Source organism: Xiphophorus hellerii, chromosome 18, assembly GCF_003331165.1.
Source record: "Xiphophorus hellerii strain 12219 chromosome 18, Xiphophorus_hellerii-4.1, whole genome shotgun sequence".
Taxonomy (NCBI): Eukaryota; Metazoa; Chordata; class Actinopteri; order Cyprinodontiformes; family Poeciliidae; genus Xiphophorus; species Xiphophorus hellerii.
This window is the reverse complement of record NC_045689.1, coordinates 16,496,327-16,514,236: the sequence shown is the minus strand read 5'-3', so window position 1 is coordinate 16,514,236 and position 17,910 is coordinate 16,496,327. Positions and strand designations below refer to the sequence as shown.

General features: G+C 38.1%; 1 protein-coding gene across 2 annotated transcripts; it reads right to left on the bottom strand.

The window, feature by feature from the left end:
- Positions 1-6,035: 6,035 nt before the first annotated feature.
- vmn2r1 (vomeronasal 2, receptor 1) lies at positions 6,036-17,874 on the bottom strand. 2 transcript variants are annotated; one of them, XM_032545073.1, is made up of 14 exons: positions 15,717-17,874; positions 14,247-14,538; positions 13,923-14,165; positions 13,621-13,812; positions 12,497-12,622; positions 12,223-12,395; positions 11,884-12,004; positions 11,575-11,802; positions 11,376-11,499; positions 10,083-10,243; positions 8,790-8,985; positions 8,475-8,710; positions 8,178-8,377; positions 6,036-7,846 (listed from the first exon to the last, which is right to left on the bottom strand). In XM_032545073.1, the coding sequence occupies exons 1-14, from the start codon at positions 15,932-15,934 to the stop codon at positions 7,513-7,515; spliced, it is 2,844 nt and encodes a 947-aa protein (XP_032400964.1). In that variant the 5' UTR covers positions 15,935-17,874; the 3' UTR covers positions 6,036-7,512. The 2 variants fall into 2 exon arrangements, with proteins under 2 accessions (XP_032400964.1, XP_032400963.1); XM_032545072.1 differs by having other exon boundaries at positions 11,376-11,802.
- Positions 17,875-17,910: the final 36 nt, after the last annotated feature.

Sequence of the window (17,910 nt, the reverse complement as noted above, 5' to 3'; positions counted from 1 at the left end):
CCTACTGAGGATCCACGTGATAAGACTTTCCAAAATAAGGTTAATATTGCACAAATTTAAATTGGTTAAAAGTTAAGCTAAACAAATGAGTCATACTGAGGATCCCATCTGGTGACAATGGAGAGGAAAAACTTCCCTTTAACAGGAAGAACTTCTAAAAGAAGTCAATACTGCACCAATTTAAATTTATTAAGTTATACAAGTAATCCCTCATAATGAACATGCATGTTATGACCGTAAGAAGGAAAAGCTTCCCTTTAACAGGAAGACGTTCCCAAAAAAATTAAAAATAAAAACCGGTTATCAAACATTGGCTAAAAGTTATGTTGAGGATACATGTGGTGACAGTGGAGAGGAAAAACTTCCCTTTAACAGGAAGACTTTCCAAAAAGAAAAACTTCTCTTTAACAGGAAGACTTCCAGAAAAATTAACACTGCACCAATTACATAAATTCATTATAAATAAGCTTAAGCAATGCCTCCTACTGTGGATCCACATGGTAACAAGAATGGAAAAACTGCCCCTTAAAAAGAAAGACTTCCCTTTAACAGGAAGACTTTCCAAAATAAGGTTGATACTAAACCAATTATTTAAATTGGTTAAAAGTTAAGCTAAAGCCATGACTTTTACTTAATATCCATCTAGTGACAGTTGAGAGGAAAAACTTCCCTTTAACAGGAAGCCTTCCTAAAAAAAAATAATAATAATAACACTGCACTAATTACGTAAATTCATTATAAATGAGCTTCAGAAATGCCTCCAACTGAGGATCCATGTCGTAACGAGAATGGAAAAACTGACTTTCCAAAAAGAAAGACTTCTCTTTAACAGGAAGACTTCCAGAAAAATTAACACTGCGCCAATTACGTAAATTCATTTTAAATAAGCTTAAGCAATGCCTCCTACTGAGGATTCACATTGTAGCAAGAATGGAAAACTTCCCTTTAACAGGAAGACTTTAAAAAAATAATAATTAAACACTGAACCAAGTATTTAAATTCATTAAAAGTAAAGTAAGCTTAAGGAAGGCATCGTACTGAGGATGCAAGTTGTGACTGTGGAGAGGAAAAGCTTCCCTTTAACAGGAAGACTTTCCGAAAAGAAGACCATCCCTTTCACAGGAAGACTCTCCAGAATGAGGCCAACACTGCACCAATTATTTTAATTGGTTAACAGTTAAATAAGCTAAATCAATGCCTCACATTTAGGATGCATGTAGTGACAGTGGAGAGGATAAACTTCCCTTTAACAGGAAGAGCCCTCCAGCAGAACCAGAAATTGGCTCTGTATGAAAGCCATCTGTCACTACCCCCGGGGGATTTGAAAGGACAGAATAAAGAGAGAGACAGAAAAAGAAAAAGAGCTGCTCCAGGAGTGTTTCTATAGGAGAAAAGATCATTAGTAGTAGTAGAAGCTCCTTTGGTGGCTTTATCTAAAAAAAAAAAAAAAGGTTATTTGAAACAAAAAGTCCACCAGTTGCTTAGTCTAGGAGAAAAAAAATGGGTTAAAACAAACACTGAAGAACAGGTCGCAGTCGATTCTCTCCAGAAGGAAAACATGGAGTTCAGCTGAAAACCTGTAAATAAGATATGGTGGATTACAGTGTCAACATTACCTCTGTGACCTCTGGCCTGCAGCTCCAGGAGAGCTCTCCGTTGTCTGTCATCGTCGTCGTCCAGAAGAAATGAAGTTGCATGACGAAATTGCACGAGGCCACGTGTTGTTACGGCGCAAAAACTAATCGGTTTTCGTGTTTAGATTGAACGTAAATTGAATTTATTTGAGTTATTAAATTATTAAAGTATGGACCCTAAATTTCAAACTAAATATTAAACAGGTACAAAAAAATATTTATGTATGTTGAATATAAAGACCTCATCTTTACCCAAAAACAATTTGATATTCATTGGAAAGATAACTATTATCCTAAATCCAACTATACTAATGTCAACATAGCCACATTATATTAGTACTAATAAGTAGGTATGTTATCACAGCCTTTCAACTGTATTTGCCAAGTCATTGGCAGCCATCTTTCTTTCACATCACAACTGAATTTAAGCTAGGAATTTCAGATTGTAGATATCAGATTCTAGTTACACCTAAACCTCCACAGGTCACAAGACCATAGCAACTGCTTCAAACAACACTAAAAATTAAAAAGGCTGAAGGATTTACAACAGCAGAATCCTTCTCAGCTCAATGACTCTCAGCAGAGAATCAAACCAGCACACCAAGAGGCCTAGCGTTGGCCTTCAACAAACAACATTAGCATCAGCAGCGTAGCAAAACCCGCAACAGCTCCTACCCTGAGATGTCTTCTGGACCCGCCATTGGAACAGTTCTTTGACTTAACCAACCTTTGATGGGTCGGGCGGATCCGCCAGGCACCTTGTAGGGATCCTCAGCTTGATGGAAGCGATCCTCAGCTTGATTGAAGGGATCCTCAGCTTGATTGAAGGGATCCTCAGCTTGATTGAAGGGATCCTCAGCTTGATTGTAGTATATCCATAATCGATCAACTGCTAGCGATCCTCAGCTTGATTGTAGTATATCCATAATCGATCAACTGCTAGCTCCTGATGCCATTATATCTCCTCACATGTTTCAGGGACGCCAGCAACCTAACAAACCACTGCTGAGAGGCCATGGTCGGGTCTCTCCTTGTGTGCTGCTCTGCTTAGACAAAAAAAAAAATGGCTTCACTAACATCATCGGTGGAAAAAGACAAAACTTAGAACAGTGTTTCTCAACCTTTTTTGGGCCAGAGCCCCCTTATCCATTATCCAGACCCCTTAGACAGAATATAATTTTATGATTAATATTACTATCATTATTGTTGCCATCTAGATTTTTATTGCTTCTGCATTTATCATCAAAAATCCTTAAAAAGAAACACATTTACTGAATTATTAGTTTCCAAAATACAAAACAAGCCATTTGAATAGAAATCATTTGTAAAGGTATCTAAGAAAAATGCAATGAATAGACATTCCACTTAAAATCAGTAGGCTTATCACAAGCCAGAGTAGAAAAAAATCCTGTTCTGTGCCATCATTTTCTGATGTTAGTTATTAAATCTTGCACAAAATGGCCAGATAAAAGATGTACAACAATACCAGTTTAAACTTTGCCAAAACACAGTGCTCTGCAACATTAGAACATGGATAAAACCGCAACTATATTAATCATAACTCTTCTTCTCTTCAGTGTTTCTGTCAGTTTCTGGTGGTGAAGCTCTGTGCTGCCTTCAGGAGAATGGGACATCAAAGTATCAACCATAAAATTTCACCCATATCTATTTTGTTGCTCCGTCTTATGCCTCGGTTCTCCTGTTTCTGAGTTTTGCGTGTCGTTTTATTTTTCTTGTTTTATTTTTTTAACCTCCTACGGTGAGGCGCTGTCAGGGAGCGTATTGATGGGGAAAAGCAGACTGACGTAAACCTGTTACCACAACGGAAAACATCCTGGTATACTGATAAGTGAGATTTAAAAGTGCTGGCAGCACAGCTGCATACTGGACCACATACAGCACAGATGTTAACTCTATAAAATGAACGCTCTCTTTGGTGGGCACTCTAAATAGTCATGCCAAAAATTTGTCATTATAATGACTTCCTCCCATGGAAGGATTTTTTTCACACTGAATTTCACTCTATAGGTCATATGACCTACAATCTATTGAAGAAAAATATTAAATTGTGACAACAAAAAAAATAGCTAAAAATAAAATGGTTAAAATGGAATAAGGATGAGTCTGCCTAATCTATACAGTCTAATAGGACAATTTTACACTGATTTTTAGTTAATTTGGCAGAAAACAGATTTAATATTAAAATTATTTAAAATATTGAATATGACTTAAAATTTTAATAGAATATAGCGAGTCTCATGTAATAGCATGAATTACCACTTTTTTGTCAGTTCGTCACAAGGGAAGGCATTTCTTTACATTTGTTTGACATGAGTGTTTGGTTCGGAAATTGACCGTCCCTAAGTGAACCTCCAAGCGATTGAGGAGGGAGCGGTAGAGTACAGCTGGCCGAAATTAGCGTTCATAAATCGGATTAACCTTGAGCTGAACGCCGCTTGCTCCGCGGAGCACGAATATCCAAAATCGAACTTGAAAACGACTTCACTGCGGTCGGTAACACCGGAATAAAGTTTGTTTTTGTCTGTGACTTTTAAAGATGGCGCCGAGCGACTGCGACTGACTTAAACGTCATACGCAGTGACTTTGGTTTCAAAGCTCTATTGTTGTGCATAAGGCGTCAAGTTTACCTTCGAGCAAACGCCCCCCCTTTTGTAAATATTTCTGCCAGCGCTTCCTGCCGTCCTTTGAACGCGCCCCGTTGAGAAATGCTAACTTAGAATAAGGTTTCCGAAAAGTAACTTACCGAATAACCAACACAGCGACTTCAAACATGGCGCTCCCGCGGCCTACTTGCCATCACTGCAGAGTACTCGTAGGTCAAGCACAAGCCCTCAAGCTAGGCCTCGACAAACACTAACACGATTTCAATCGAATCCACAGAAGTTTCAGTCATAAGGCTGGGCGTCCACTCGGATTCCGCGTCTTGGGAGATCAGAAAATATCACTGTTAATCCAGGTCTCAAAGTTCATGAATATCAGACCAACAGTTTCGTGTCTCCGTGCGGCCAGGAGCTAGCTGCATCTATTTTTTTAAACGATCACGTGGAAGCTGCGCCATATTTTTATCCAGAATGGCGCATGCGCGTCACGCTCATTAATAACAAAAATGGCGCCATTAGCCACTGTTGCCAGATTTGAAATTTTCCAGTCCAAACACAGGGTAAAATTAAACCTGTAAAAACCTGCCCAACTGCAAAGAGACAGTACGAATCTAAACCTCTAATAAAACTTTTTTCATAATCTATCCCTAATATATTTTTAGAATAATTTAGAGAAACAGCAAAGTGTTATATTTATATTTTTATGATTTTTTTAAGTTTACAAAATTTCAAAATGTAAATTTTTCTAAGAACTAATACAGTTTTAGAAAAAAATTGAGAAACTATATATATATATATATATTTATATATATGTATATATATATATATATATGAGGGATACATTTGTTTTAATATTTTCAGAGCTTAGTATCAAACTGCTTATGGAGAGTCACAATAAATAACTTATGTAATAATTATTTAAGTGTGCCAATAATTTGTTAAAACTTTTCACTGTCCATAGATCTGTGTCTTTTGATCCATCTTTAAATAATATAAGTCTATTCATAAATTGCTTATTTAAAAATGTAGAAAAAAAATAAAGTTTTGTAAAATAATTTTTTCTTTATATTTGATTTTTTTTTGCAAATATAAGTCAACATATCTTAATTAAATGTTCAGTTTGGATTTAATTTAAATGCAATTGATGAACTTCTTGTCGTTATGGTGTTTAGAAACTAAACCAGTCAGATTCACTTTTCTGTCGTAAAATCATTTAACGTCAACCATATTTATTACCTTTCAAGTCCCTTAACTATGAACCATTTACGATACTTAAAAAAGTTGTAAAATTACAAAATAAAAACAGAATTTTCCTCCACTTTTCAATTTTTTCTGATGTGAAAAAAAATCTACTTAAAATAGCAGTAAAGCTGAACTGATAATATGCAGTGGTTGCATAAAACAACATAGAAACAGCTCAGTGTGGCTACACCCCCTAATAACTTTCTATCAGCTGTCGGCTGTTATGCTGAATTATGTCACAGCGTCATGGCAGCACAGTGCTTCCCATACATGGAGGGGAAAAAATCATAGCAGTCTCTCAGTCCATTGAACAACACAGAATATAAGCAAGCAAAGAACTTATTTATTTTTATATCATCATAAGTCACAAATAGTGTTAAAATGTACATTTTCTGTGTGTAACTAATGTCACATATTTTCTACATTATACACTAAAACAATAACTATGGTTGGGTTTAATTCTCTTTCGTGCTCAGTCTTTAGTGTAAGACAGTTCGGGACGCCCCCTTGTGGATTTAAATAATCCCTTCACTCCTTTCAGAGCCTGAGATTTATTGTTGGTGTTTTTTTCAGAGAAGAAAACGTTTAAAACCCATTACATTAGAGCAGTAAACTGTCATGTAACAGAAGTATGTTGCTGGTACAATACAAACACAAGTTTCAGACAAAATGGTAAGACTTCTGAATTAAAAGCTCCCGTTCCATCAATTTTCCGCAGGTAAATCTGTAAATGTAACCATCAAAAGCCAAATAAACTAACATCCATCTTCTACTCTGTTCTACTATTACTTGTGAACAGGACAGCAGCATACTCAAACTTCTCTGCTTAAGGAAAAGAGTGACCCCTAACCTGAAGGGAATAATACAGCTGTAAACCATCCCCTCTCTAACATAATGGAGGGCTTTGAGCAGCCTTTCTGACCCTGAGGGTTGAGTTGTTCGGGCCTTCAGCCCATGGTACAGTCCGGCATAGCAAAATGACGTCAGGGAAGAGGTAGGAGTAAGAATGATTCAAAGATCTTTTCAATGGAAGATTGTGGAAAGTGTGTTTGCAGGGACATACAGTATGTTGCCACCAATCACCTTGTGAATTAACATGCATGTTTTTGGATGATGACAAAAAGCCAGAAAACCCAGAGAGATCATACATTTGCAAAGGAAGAATAGATGTAAGATGAACACAGAAATTTCTAATGTCTGTCTTGCTACGAGGCTAACAACAGCGCCACAAAGCAGCTCCTCATGGAAGATATTGCAGAGAAATTTGTTGACGTTTCTTAAATTGAATCTTAAGATTACTAATCCTGCAAGCCTCTAAAGTCATAGAACATCTCTACTTTTAGACATACTTTTGTTTTGACAAGTAATGGTTCCCTAACTGCTTTTTACCCAATTATAAACATTAGACAGCTTCTTCTTTTTTGAGAACGTAACAGTCTTAAGCTAAAAATAATTAATCTGCTCAAAACAAAATAGCCTACTGTGTCTAAAATTATTTTAACATAGTTCTACTAAGTTTTGGTTTCAGATTTAAAGAATAAGGGAAAACATATTTATTCCTTTACATGAAATACACATATTACAATTATTATGAATACTATTTATTGCATTGTAAGTAACTATCTTGTGCTGATAGCAATGCTAAACCTAGCAAAGTTTACTGAATTAATGTAAAGTCAAACATTTTACAGAAAATATTTTCTCAGATCTTAAAATTAAACTAAAACATATAGTTTTAAATTTTGTACTGAAACATAATTTAAAGATAAATGGGATGTAAACATAACTTCAATTAAAATAAACATACTTTGACAATAGAAAGGCAATGAAAACATAGCTTCAATTTTAAATAAGCTACATGTTAACATGTAGCATGTCTTTGCATAGGCAAATACCACAGCAATTTTCTTTTTAAAATAGATAAATATACATTGATTTTTGGCTTAAAAACCTACACAAACAGAATAGGAAGACCAATTTGATGCGATGTTTTCTTTTTTTTTTTCTGGATTATCTTAGTTTTCAGGGTGATCATCAATAGCAGTGGATGCAAATGAGGCATTGACATCAGTAGCAGCTGTAGCAAGAGATGCTGATGTCCCAGTGGAGGAGCCATCTTTGGGTTTGGGCCTGGGCTTCATCAGCTCCTCTTTGTTGCGCTCAGGTTTGACGAGAAGGATGTAGCATTTGGGGAGGAAGATGCAGGTGAGCAGGCCAAAGCTGGAGGCGAGAATGGCAAAAATCTGGACAGCAACCATGAACTTTCCTCGTGTGCTGAGGTAAGCCGGGACAAAGGAGATCCAGACAATGAAGAAGACCAGCATGCCAAAGGTCATAGACTTGGCTTCACTAGAAGATAAATAAAAAACATACATACCAACCTGAAGTTTTAAAAAAAAACATCCAGAGGCTCAACCTCCTTCAAATGTTTTCTTATTTTGTTTTGTAACAATCACAAACTATAATGTACTTTATTGGAATTTTATATAAATAATCCACACAACTCCTATGGCGTTTTTAAACATTTTTACAAAAAATAAATAAATAAATGTGACATGCTGAACCGGCCTTTGCTGCAATTACAGCTGTTGGTCTTTTGGCGAATTTTTCCACCAACTTTCCACATTAAATGACTGACATTTTGTTCATTCTTCTATGCAAAGAACCTTATGTGACATACCTGAAGTGGTCTTCCAGTTTGCGGGCTGTGAAGGCAAAGATGAAAGCCAGCAGAGCCAGCAGGATGTCATATGCAAAGATGCAACAGATGAAGACCACAGAACCTTCATCACACTCGAGAATAATCTTTACATTCTGGGCAGAGGTGTTCTTAACCGGGTGAGGAGGGAGGATGATGAGCCACACAGTGCACGCTACAGCCTAGATAGCGATCAGAGATCAGTTTTAATTTAGGTTTTTATTACACCTGTTGTGATCTCAAGTGGCTAGTTTTCTGTTTTAATTTCACATTTCTCACCTGTATCAATGTTGCTACGGCAGCCATTGCCCTCTGCTGCCCGAAGGTAAGAATGTCAACTTCAGGCTTATCCAAAGCAGCAGCATCATTGATGTTTGAGCTGGATACTATCACATCCGGACTGCCGCTGTTAGCTGCTGCTTCGGCTGCAGCCTTGGCAGCTTTGGCAGCTGCCTTGGCTTTGGCTCTGGCCTTTTTTAGAGCCCGAGCTCTGAGCATCAGCACAGCTGCCTTACCTGGGGTAAAGAAAATCAGACAGGCTACCAGGGTATCCTAAGATGAGAAGATTATTTTTGATTTCTAATGTTAACTAACCCATTATGCAGGAAAGGCACAGAGCAAAGCCAAGAGCTAATCCTACTTGGCTAGTCATGCAGCTCCAGTTTTGTGGCTCACCAAGGAAGACGATAGAGCAGAGGAAGGTTACAACAAGTGACAAGAGCAGCAAGAAACTCAACAGGGCATCATTGGCTTTCACCAGAGGCGTTCCAATGTTCATAATAAGCACCACCTGGAAAAAGAAGAAAGAAAACACCTAATATTTTAGCTGCTTTAGTATTTTTCAGCAGTTACATACAGTGGATAAAAATACAACTTTTCATTTTCCTTAAATTATTATAACCTTAACTAGTCTGTTTTGCTAAATGGCAGAATGATGTGAGAGAAAATCCTGGAGAGATTTTATTGTTTTCTGCAAATTCAGAAGTGTGCATACACTAAGATTAGTAGGCCCTAGAGCAATTTTGGAAAGCCCAGGTGATAATGTCATGCCTTCATGAGCTTCTGAAAGGTTGATTCATAGCATTCAATTTTACAGGAGACAAACCCGCAGGTGTATTTTAAGAATAAAGAGCATGGGAAAGTTCAACCATTTTACAGTTCATGAAGGAGATGAGTTCTGTCTTGCAAAGATAAATGTGTTTTGGTGCAGAAGAGTGTATTGATCCCAAAATAAAAGCAAAATATATGATGAAGATGCTGGGTGAAGCTGGTCAGAGGGACAAAACCCCTAATTTCTGGTGACATGTGCTGCGGTCTAATGAAACTAAGATTTAAGTGTTTGGTTATAATTACAATTGTTAAATTTTGAGGGAAACACAGGAAGCTTAAAAGCCTGAGAATACCATGCTATCTTTGGACCCCAAAGGGTATTCTAATGGACAATGATTCCTGGCATTCAGCTAAATAAGTTACAAATTGATTTCAGTCTCATAGAGACTTTGTGGACAGAGGGGGAAAGGTGTGTAAAATGCAGCTTATTATAGCTCTGCCAGGAGGAATTGGCCAAAATTTTAGCAAACTATTGTCAGAAATTAGTGTATAGAAAACTCAAGACAGTCTACCAAGCACTAGGAAATGTAGGAAAACTTCAGAATTTGAAGAAAGCATGGAAATATTCCCTAAAATATTATCTCTCATTTTTATTGTCAGGCAACAATAATCCTTACCTACCTAAAATAGGAAAAGTTTTAGTCTGATTTAGTGTCAGATGGTAAGGATAAATATGTACTTTTAAGCTCTTCATAATAAGCCCCTTTTTACAGTGTATGGAAATATGCATTTTCTAAACTATAGACCATAGATTTTTTGTTGTTGCATGAATCTCACCCCAACAGCTATGGTTACTAAAGCACCAAAGGCAGAGATGACTATCAGGGTGATTCCCAGCGGTTCTCCAAAGGCCAGGAACTCAATGATTTTAGGCACACAAGCATCATGAGCATTATTAGACCAGTCATCTCCAGTACACAGGATGCATTCACGGGCATCTGTCATTGAGGGAGAACAGGACAATTATTAAGTAACAGGTATGAGAGTGGCAGGGAAATATGCATTGGGTTCATTAGAAAAACCTAATTTTATACAGCAAAATGAAAGTGAAAAACTGCATTCTCCTATGTAGGTGTGAACACACTCTTTTTTCGTGTTTTTACTGTTTTCGTCTCTGGTAAAGAGAACCATGAGCAATATTTCACCAAAAAAATGGAGATTTCTCAGAAAAAATAAATCAGAAATGTTCAGCTTAATAGATATCTTGTAGGGCACTTAGAACGATTATTTAAAACTTCATAAGGAAGGTATAAACATGTCTAAAGAATCACAAAAAACAAATAAACTGTAATAAGACATAAATGTCTGTTGATACAATGCTTGTTAAAATTTAACACACATAATGGGTAATCCACAAATAGTGGGTTTTAACATGCACTAAAACCGCTTTAGAATGAAAACAGCTAACATTAAGCTACTTAAACTGCCTTCTTGTAGCCCTGACTCCGACCCATCAAAATATGGACTACATTAAAAGTTGAGTTTTTGCAAGGAAACCAGTCTGAATAAATTACCAAGTCTATTTATAGGAGTATATTATGCCAGAAACTAGGGGTGCACTGATTTATCAGCCAGCCAATTTATCGGGGCCGATTTAATTAATTTTGGGAGATTGGTGATCGGCCGATTTTTACATAGGAAAGCCAATCTTATCCACCTATCTTATCTAGCTTGGAAAAGGCCTAAGAATCAACCACTGTTCTCTTTTGCTCTCCAGTGAGAAAGTTTTGACTGACAGATCGGCCCACCAAGTTATGTCTACACATTTATAATTAACAATAGTGACCTCACAGTTGCCAACTCAACAACTTTCTTGCTATATTGAGCAACATTTCAGATTTTAAAAAATTGGTATCGGCCAAAATCGGAATCGGCAGATTAAGCTTTTTAAAAGATCGGTATCCTGTGATCGGCCAGAAAACTGCAATCAGCGCACCCTACCAGAAACATGTCTATAGCTAATTGATTTTTAACCAAGCATCAGTTGGGGTATGTGTATGTATTTCAATGAGTGTGTATCTCTTTTAGATATTTGAAATGGTAAAGCAAATTGGAAAGCTGTACACTGACTTGTGGTGTTACTGATTTCTCCGTCAGCACAGGGGATGCAGTCAAAACAACAGACCGGCTCCCCCTGCCGGATCCCCTTCCTGGTGCCGGGCTCACAGTTCTCGCTGCACACCGACCGAGGAGGCTTAGAAATAAACAGGAGATAACTATACATACCATCACATGACACAAACATTGCTGTTCTAATAAAATGTCTGACCTCCAGTTCTTCATTGTTCCAAACAATAGATTCATTTCTTATGTGCATCTTCTCCTCTGCAGCTGCAGATCCATTGTAGTGTCCCACGGTGACATAAGATATCTCTCCATTATCACTAACTTGCCAATTAATGATGTCATAGAAGGCCTTTATATCACCGTCTTCAAAGAAGATCTCCTCCCCAGTGTTTGGCATTTTGTAGCGCACGTTCTTCACATAATACATCAGCTACGGAAGACAAAGTCGGGGAGCTATGAGGACAATCAGCGCCACAAACTAATGCCATCTGTAAAATCTGTACACGTCTACCTGCCAAGGCTCAAAATTAGTGATGTTGGCACAGCTGCCTCCAACAAAGGGGCCTTTTCCGTCTTCACAGTGCTCCAGGTTGTGCAAGGCATGGGCCACAGCATACACTGCTTTGTAAACACTGTGAAAACCACTTTCTTCTTAACAATGTCATTATCGCTCTCACCTCAAAAAATAAATTTTTATGGTTAGCTGTCCCTAAAATACTATTACTCATAGGTTCCCAACAATGTTTGTGCAGAAGGTTAGATAATGTGGAAATAGCAGTAAAAAGATGGCGTGAGGACATCACAAGCATCACTGACTTCTTTAATGGTTGTTTGAGCTGTGGGTACTGACCTGTAAGTGATTCGTAGCTGAGAGACATCAGAGTAGGTGTTGTTGAGCTGAGCCACAGACTCACTGCCAGTACACAGACCATATGGTAACCCCCTCACTGCTCTGGACAGTGTGCCGTTCGCCTCTTTGGCGATTCTCAGCGCTTTGCCAAAGTCTAGTGTGCAGTTGAACAGCTAAAAAACATAAATAAATTCACAACATTTATGTCCTCTAAATTTCTATTTAATATGTGCCACGTTTTCCAGTTTCTTGGGTCAAATTCATTTAAACCCACAGTCTCCCAGAATTCCTCAGTGAGGGTATCTGCATAGGGATCCAGATCCAGTAGGTGGCGCTGAAGACCAGGGATGTCAGCCCTTTTCACCCCAAAACCAAGGGTACCAGACAGGAGTGAGTTCACCTGGAAAAAGAAAACAGCATGCACATTCAGGTTAATTTTTGAAGTGAGGTTGTGTCTCAGTTAATATCTTGCCAGCAGTGGACTATGTCATTGTCTTCATTCAGTATAAGTTAAGACTGGTTGGTGACAAAGGCTAAAGCTAATGGCCAGTCAGAGAGGGTCGAAGCCCAAAGCAGATTTCTATCTTATAACAACTCCAATCTCATAAATATTATAGCAATTTGGATAGATGATAATCTAAACCTGATTCAAATGGCTGAATTACCTCCTTAGCATGTCATCAAGTTTGGTAGAAACCTAAGAAACTCTTTGGATTGAGGTGTAGTGAGTCAGAGGAAACATCCAAAACATTCAGGATTGTTTTATGCTTCTGTTTTAAGCCATTTTATTGTTTTTAATGGGCAGTCACTAAAAGAAGTCAATAATTATTTACATGGAAAATAAAGTTAGGAGCCCATGCACCACCAATGATCTTCCTGTGTCCTTCAACTGAATAAAAACAAAATTGGAGTAATTATTTTTGGACCAAAAGAGGAAGAATCAAGACTTAGCACAGCTAGAAACTAGTGATCAGGCCCGAAATGTGTGTGTAGTGATGGAATGGGACCTGATCCTTCAGAGACATATAAAGCCAATTACAAAGTTGGTCTTCAATCACCTGAAGTGTATTTCCGAAGTGAACATCCATCCATTTTTGCTTGTTACTTCACTTCACTATTATCTGAGTTTGTGTTACATACAGGAGAATCATTGGTGGAGCATCGCCTCTTTATTTCCTATGTAGAAAATCATCAACTTCTATGTAAATAACCACCCTAACTTAGTGATGATTTAATCTTCACATTTGCATAAACTGTTATGACATATTGAGATCGAAGTTATTTAAAGACAAAAGAAGTCTACTTTGCTCTTTGCCTCATTTTGGACAAAGTGTTGGCTTCATTCTCCATGACCAGCTAATCTGAGTTTATACTAAATGAGGACACCATGTGTCCTACCCCAGGCTGATTGATGAGGGCAGAGGTGACCCAGGCCTCGCTGGCAATCCAGGTGCGGTTCGTCACATTGTGGCGGAGAAGTTCGCCGATGAGAGGACTAAGGTCTACATCTGATGAAAAGACCACGATGATCTTGGCAGTGGACTCAACTACAGTTTGAACAATGCTCTGGATGGCCTCTGGTGAGCTCACCTAAAGTTTACACACACAATTGATTTCAGGACACCATGCTGATCTCACTGAAGGGTTTTGTGGTGAATTATCTGATGGTACAGAGTCTGATGTGTAGGAATACAGTCTACCTTAGGCAGAGTTTCAGAGAAGGAAATGCAGACTCCAGCTTCCTCCACCTGCTCCTTGAAGTCCTTGATGCCGTATTTACCATAATCATCAGCAGCAGCGATGGTCCCTACCCAGGTCCAGCCAAAGTGCAGCACCAGTTGGGCCATAGCTGTAGACTGGTGCAGATCGTTAGGGATGGTCCTTAGGAAGGTGGGGAACTGGAACTTATTATTCAGTGCAGAACATGTTGAGCAGTAGCTGACCTAAAGAAACAAGTTGCAAGGATTTGTTATCCATTTCTTTCATCTTCATTTGCTGTTCTGACAGTCATCGGTGTGGCCTACCTGTGGAAAATGATAAAGTCCCAGTATCCTGGCTGTAGCAATGGACAGATCAGAACCCCCAGCACCCACTAGAGAGGCAAGAGGTGGCCCGTTGCCACAGCGATAGTTAGGTACTGCTTCATCTTGTCCCGTCAAGTATGTCAGGGTTCCCTCCACGGCCTTGGAGATGGTGAAGCATGAATCGTAGATAACGTAACCCAGGTCGGTGTTGGGGAGCAGGTCTTCCCTCTGGTTGATTTCATTGATGGCGAACAGCATCGTCTGTGTCCAGCGGAAGGTACGGAAATTAAATCTACAGAATCAAGAAAGAACGATAAGGAAGTAACAGATTTATTGAGAGGGTCAAAGAAGTTCAAAAATCACTATATGTCTGGCTCCTAAATCTGGAGCCAAATGCCAATTTTGAGCTGACAGTATGAATCATAAATAAATCACAATAAGCTTTTTCATTGTTTTTAAAGCAAGGAGCCTTTAAACATATATATTTAGTGTGCTGATCTGTAATGTGTCAAAGCTAATGATGATGGCATATGACCTTTAGATTTTGTTTTTTACGTAACTAAAGATAGCTACATTGATATTTAAAATCCTACATGTAGTTCTCTGTTAAACTATATTTGCTCCTTTAGACTTCTGGTTTTGCTTTTTCTGTCACACTTAAATGTTTCAGATGATTAAACACATTGCTTTGAGTTAATTTATCTGCTCTATAATATGGAAAAAATTTTGTGTTATAAGTTAAATAATCTGCCAATGGAACAAGTACATTTTCCCTAATAATAAGGAATTATTTACTTAAAACAAGCCTCTATATCTTACTGAAAAGTTACTTCTAAGTTAGTTTTGTCTTATTTCAAGTGTACTAAGATGTTTGCTCTAGAAACTAGACCAAAAATGCTTGGTAAGATTTTGGTTTTTTGCAGTGTTCAGATGTTGTGTTTATCCCAAGTGCTCTCACACCTCAGTTTTATTGTGAATATGATTCAATATTTGGGTATTATGTGATAAATACTACTTTCTAATTGTAAGATGTATAATGAATAAAATATTTAAGGGTAGATTATGTAAAGATAATATTTGTTGAGCTCTGGTGACTGGGGTGAAATTCTCCCATATCAATTTTTTTCTTTTGAGTCCCAACGCCACAATGGAATATAGAGGCTACTTTTATTGTCCTATTTTGTACAAATCCATATTTCAGACCAAGTAATTTAGTTGTTCGGCAGCATCGTTCCAATTAGGAGTTCACAGACTTGATTATTATTTCGTATTACACTATAAAAACTTGTTTTCATAATAGAGTGGCTGCAGTAGCTAATTGGCCCCTGGGGTCCTGATGACTGTGGGAGCAGTGACCAAGAATAAAGTCAAATTATTCGTAACTAGCATCTCAAGTTAATTAACTCTGACAGATCCAGAATATTGTTAAAACTTTTAAACAGCGAAAAGGTTTAAAGTGATCCCACTCACCCAGCACAACCAGAGGAGACAGGCAGGTTCGAAGTGTTGCCGTTGCTGGAAGCAACACTCATGTGAACAGGAAACATTCCCCCAATGACGACCTTTTTCTTCTCTACATTCTTGTAGCCGCTCAGGTTGAACTTGGCCTTTAGCTTGCAAGTGGATTCAGCCCAAAGAGAGCCGTACACGCAGAAAAAGCTAAACAATCCGAGCAAGAAGCCTCTCATTTTTATGCGTCGTCAATGCTCAACAGTCGGAAAAGCTTTCTCTCTCTCCCTCTACAACAGACAGAGAAGTGAGCAGCGTCTCGTGACAGGTGTCTCATCCGTCCTCTGGGGAGAAGAGCTGCAAAGGTAGCCTGACAGACTTAACCGAGTGCAACCAAAGCACAGAGACAGCAGATAACTGAAGAGTCATTTATCTTTAGATGTTGGGACTCAAAAAGTAGAGCCTCTGTCATTTTTTTGACATCCAACCACTCAAAATCAAAGAATAGCTGCTAAGTCACATCTTTAAGAGATGTTCCAGTACATTGCTATCCTTTTGATGAATATGAACTAAATGCTGAACTTTGAGGAGAATTAACATAGATGCACACTTCAGAGTTCGATCATTTCTAAGAAACGATATATGTCTTCATTTCATCTCCCGGTCTCCCATCCTTTGTCTCCTGTAAATATGCTTCATTATTCTGCGCAAACTGCCACAGGCTACAAGTTAATTGTCAGGTGCATGTGCTGACTTGTTAGTTACATGCAATGTTACATTTCACTAACTGTTCCAAGATCGGCCCTTGTCCCAGGAGTAAAGGTTGGCAGTGTGATGGACCTGTTTGCTCTTGTCTCTCAGTCTGGGGGGAGCTACACACACCTGAACCTCCAGCAGCCAAAGATCCATCTGTTGAATCTGTTAAACTATTTACATTCAACAACATCATGATGTCTGATATTTTCAGCCAGAAAGCGTCTACATAAACTGAAGGAACGATTAACGTCTTTTGTGGCGTTCGTAGGTTTCGTGATTTATTTTAGGCAGAAATCAAAAGTTTATATATCCTGCAAAGAAAAAGTTGAATTTAAAAATAGAACAAAAACTTAAAAAGAAAAATCAGCTTAAAAGGAACACAGCATTTTTCTTAATTGTACAAATAAACAACATCTTTGACCTGTGACATTTCACCTTGCTGTGACAAGTCAATACAGTCACTGGAAAAACTCATCGTTCCCCATGATTCAGCAGGGACAAATTCAACAGCATTAATTTCTAATAGTTTTCTAATTGACTTCATTAATCTTCCATCACCGTGGCTGAATTTTACCTCCTACTTTTTCACAGGATTTCAATCAGACTGAAGTCTCACTTTTGACTAGAATACTGTGATATATGGAGGAAGGCTCAATTACTGTGAGCTGAATAGTTTTTATGGCTGCAATCCCACATCATCACCCCTCCACCACCATGTCTGACAGTTGGTATGATTTTTATTTTTGTGTGTGTGTATGATTTATGTTGTTTAGCTTTCTCCAAAGAAGTCGTTGTGGCTTGACGCATCTCAAATTTAGTTTTATTTAAATCAAATTGCTCAAAAAGTATTTTGATTCATCAAAATACAACCTAAATCATCCTCGAATTTCTCTTTGTAGTCTTTCCCTACATATTTGGTCAGTCTGACCTTCTGGTGATGGTACTAGGCTGTTCACTCCAAGGATAATCAATTCTCCTAGATTGATGGGGCGCAGCCATTCTTCAAGATCATTTCTGATGTTTTTACATTAGACTCACATTCATCCAACTGCTCTAAAGTGCATATATTCAGTGATGCATAGTTCAGGAAGCAACGAGGAGATAAGTATTTAGTAAAAATGTGCAAGGAACTAAAGAAAATTAATGTTGAGTTCTGAATATGAAGAAAAAAATTCTCTTAAGAAATTCTTTCAAGGGTGCCGAGGTGGTGAAGGGGTTAAGCACCTACATATGGAGGCCTTAGTCCTCGATGCGGCTGTCGCAGGTTCGATTCCCGGCCTGGCGACCTTTGTTGCATGTCTTCCCCCTTCTCCAATTACCCAATTTACTGTCAAACAAAGGCTAGAGCCAATAAAACTTTAGAAAAAAAATTTCTTTCAATTAGTATTTAGCAAATAGAAATGTTGGTAAACCAAACACAGGGAAAGTTTAAACTCATTTAATATCAGAGCAGTATCAC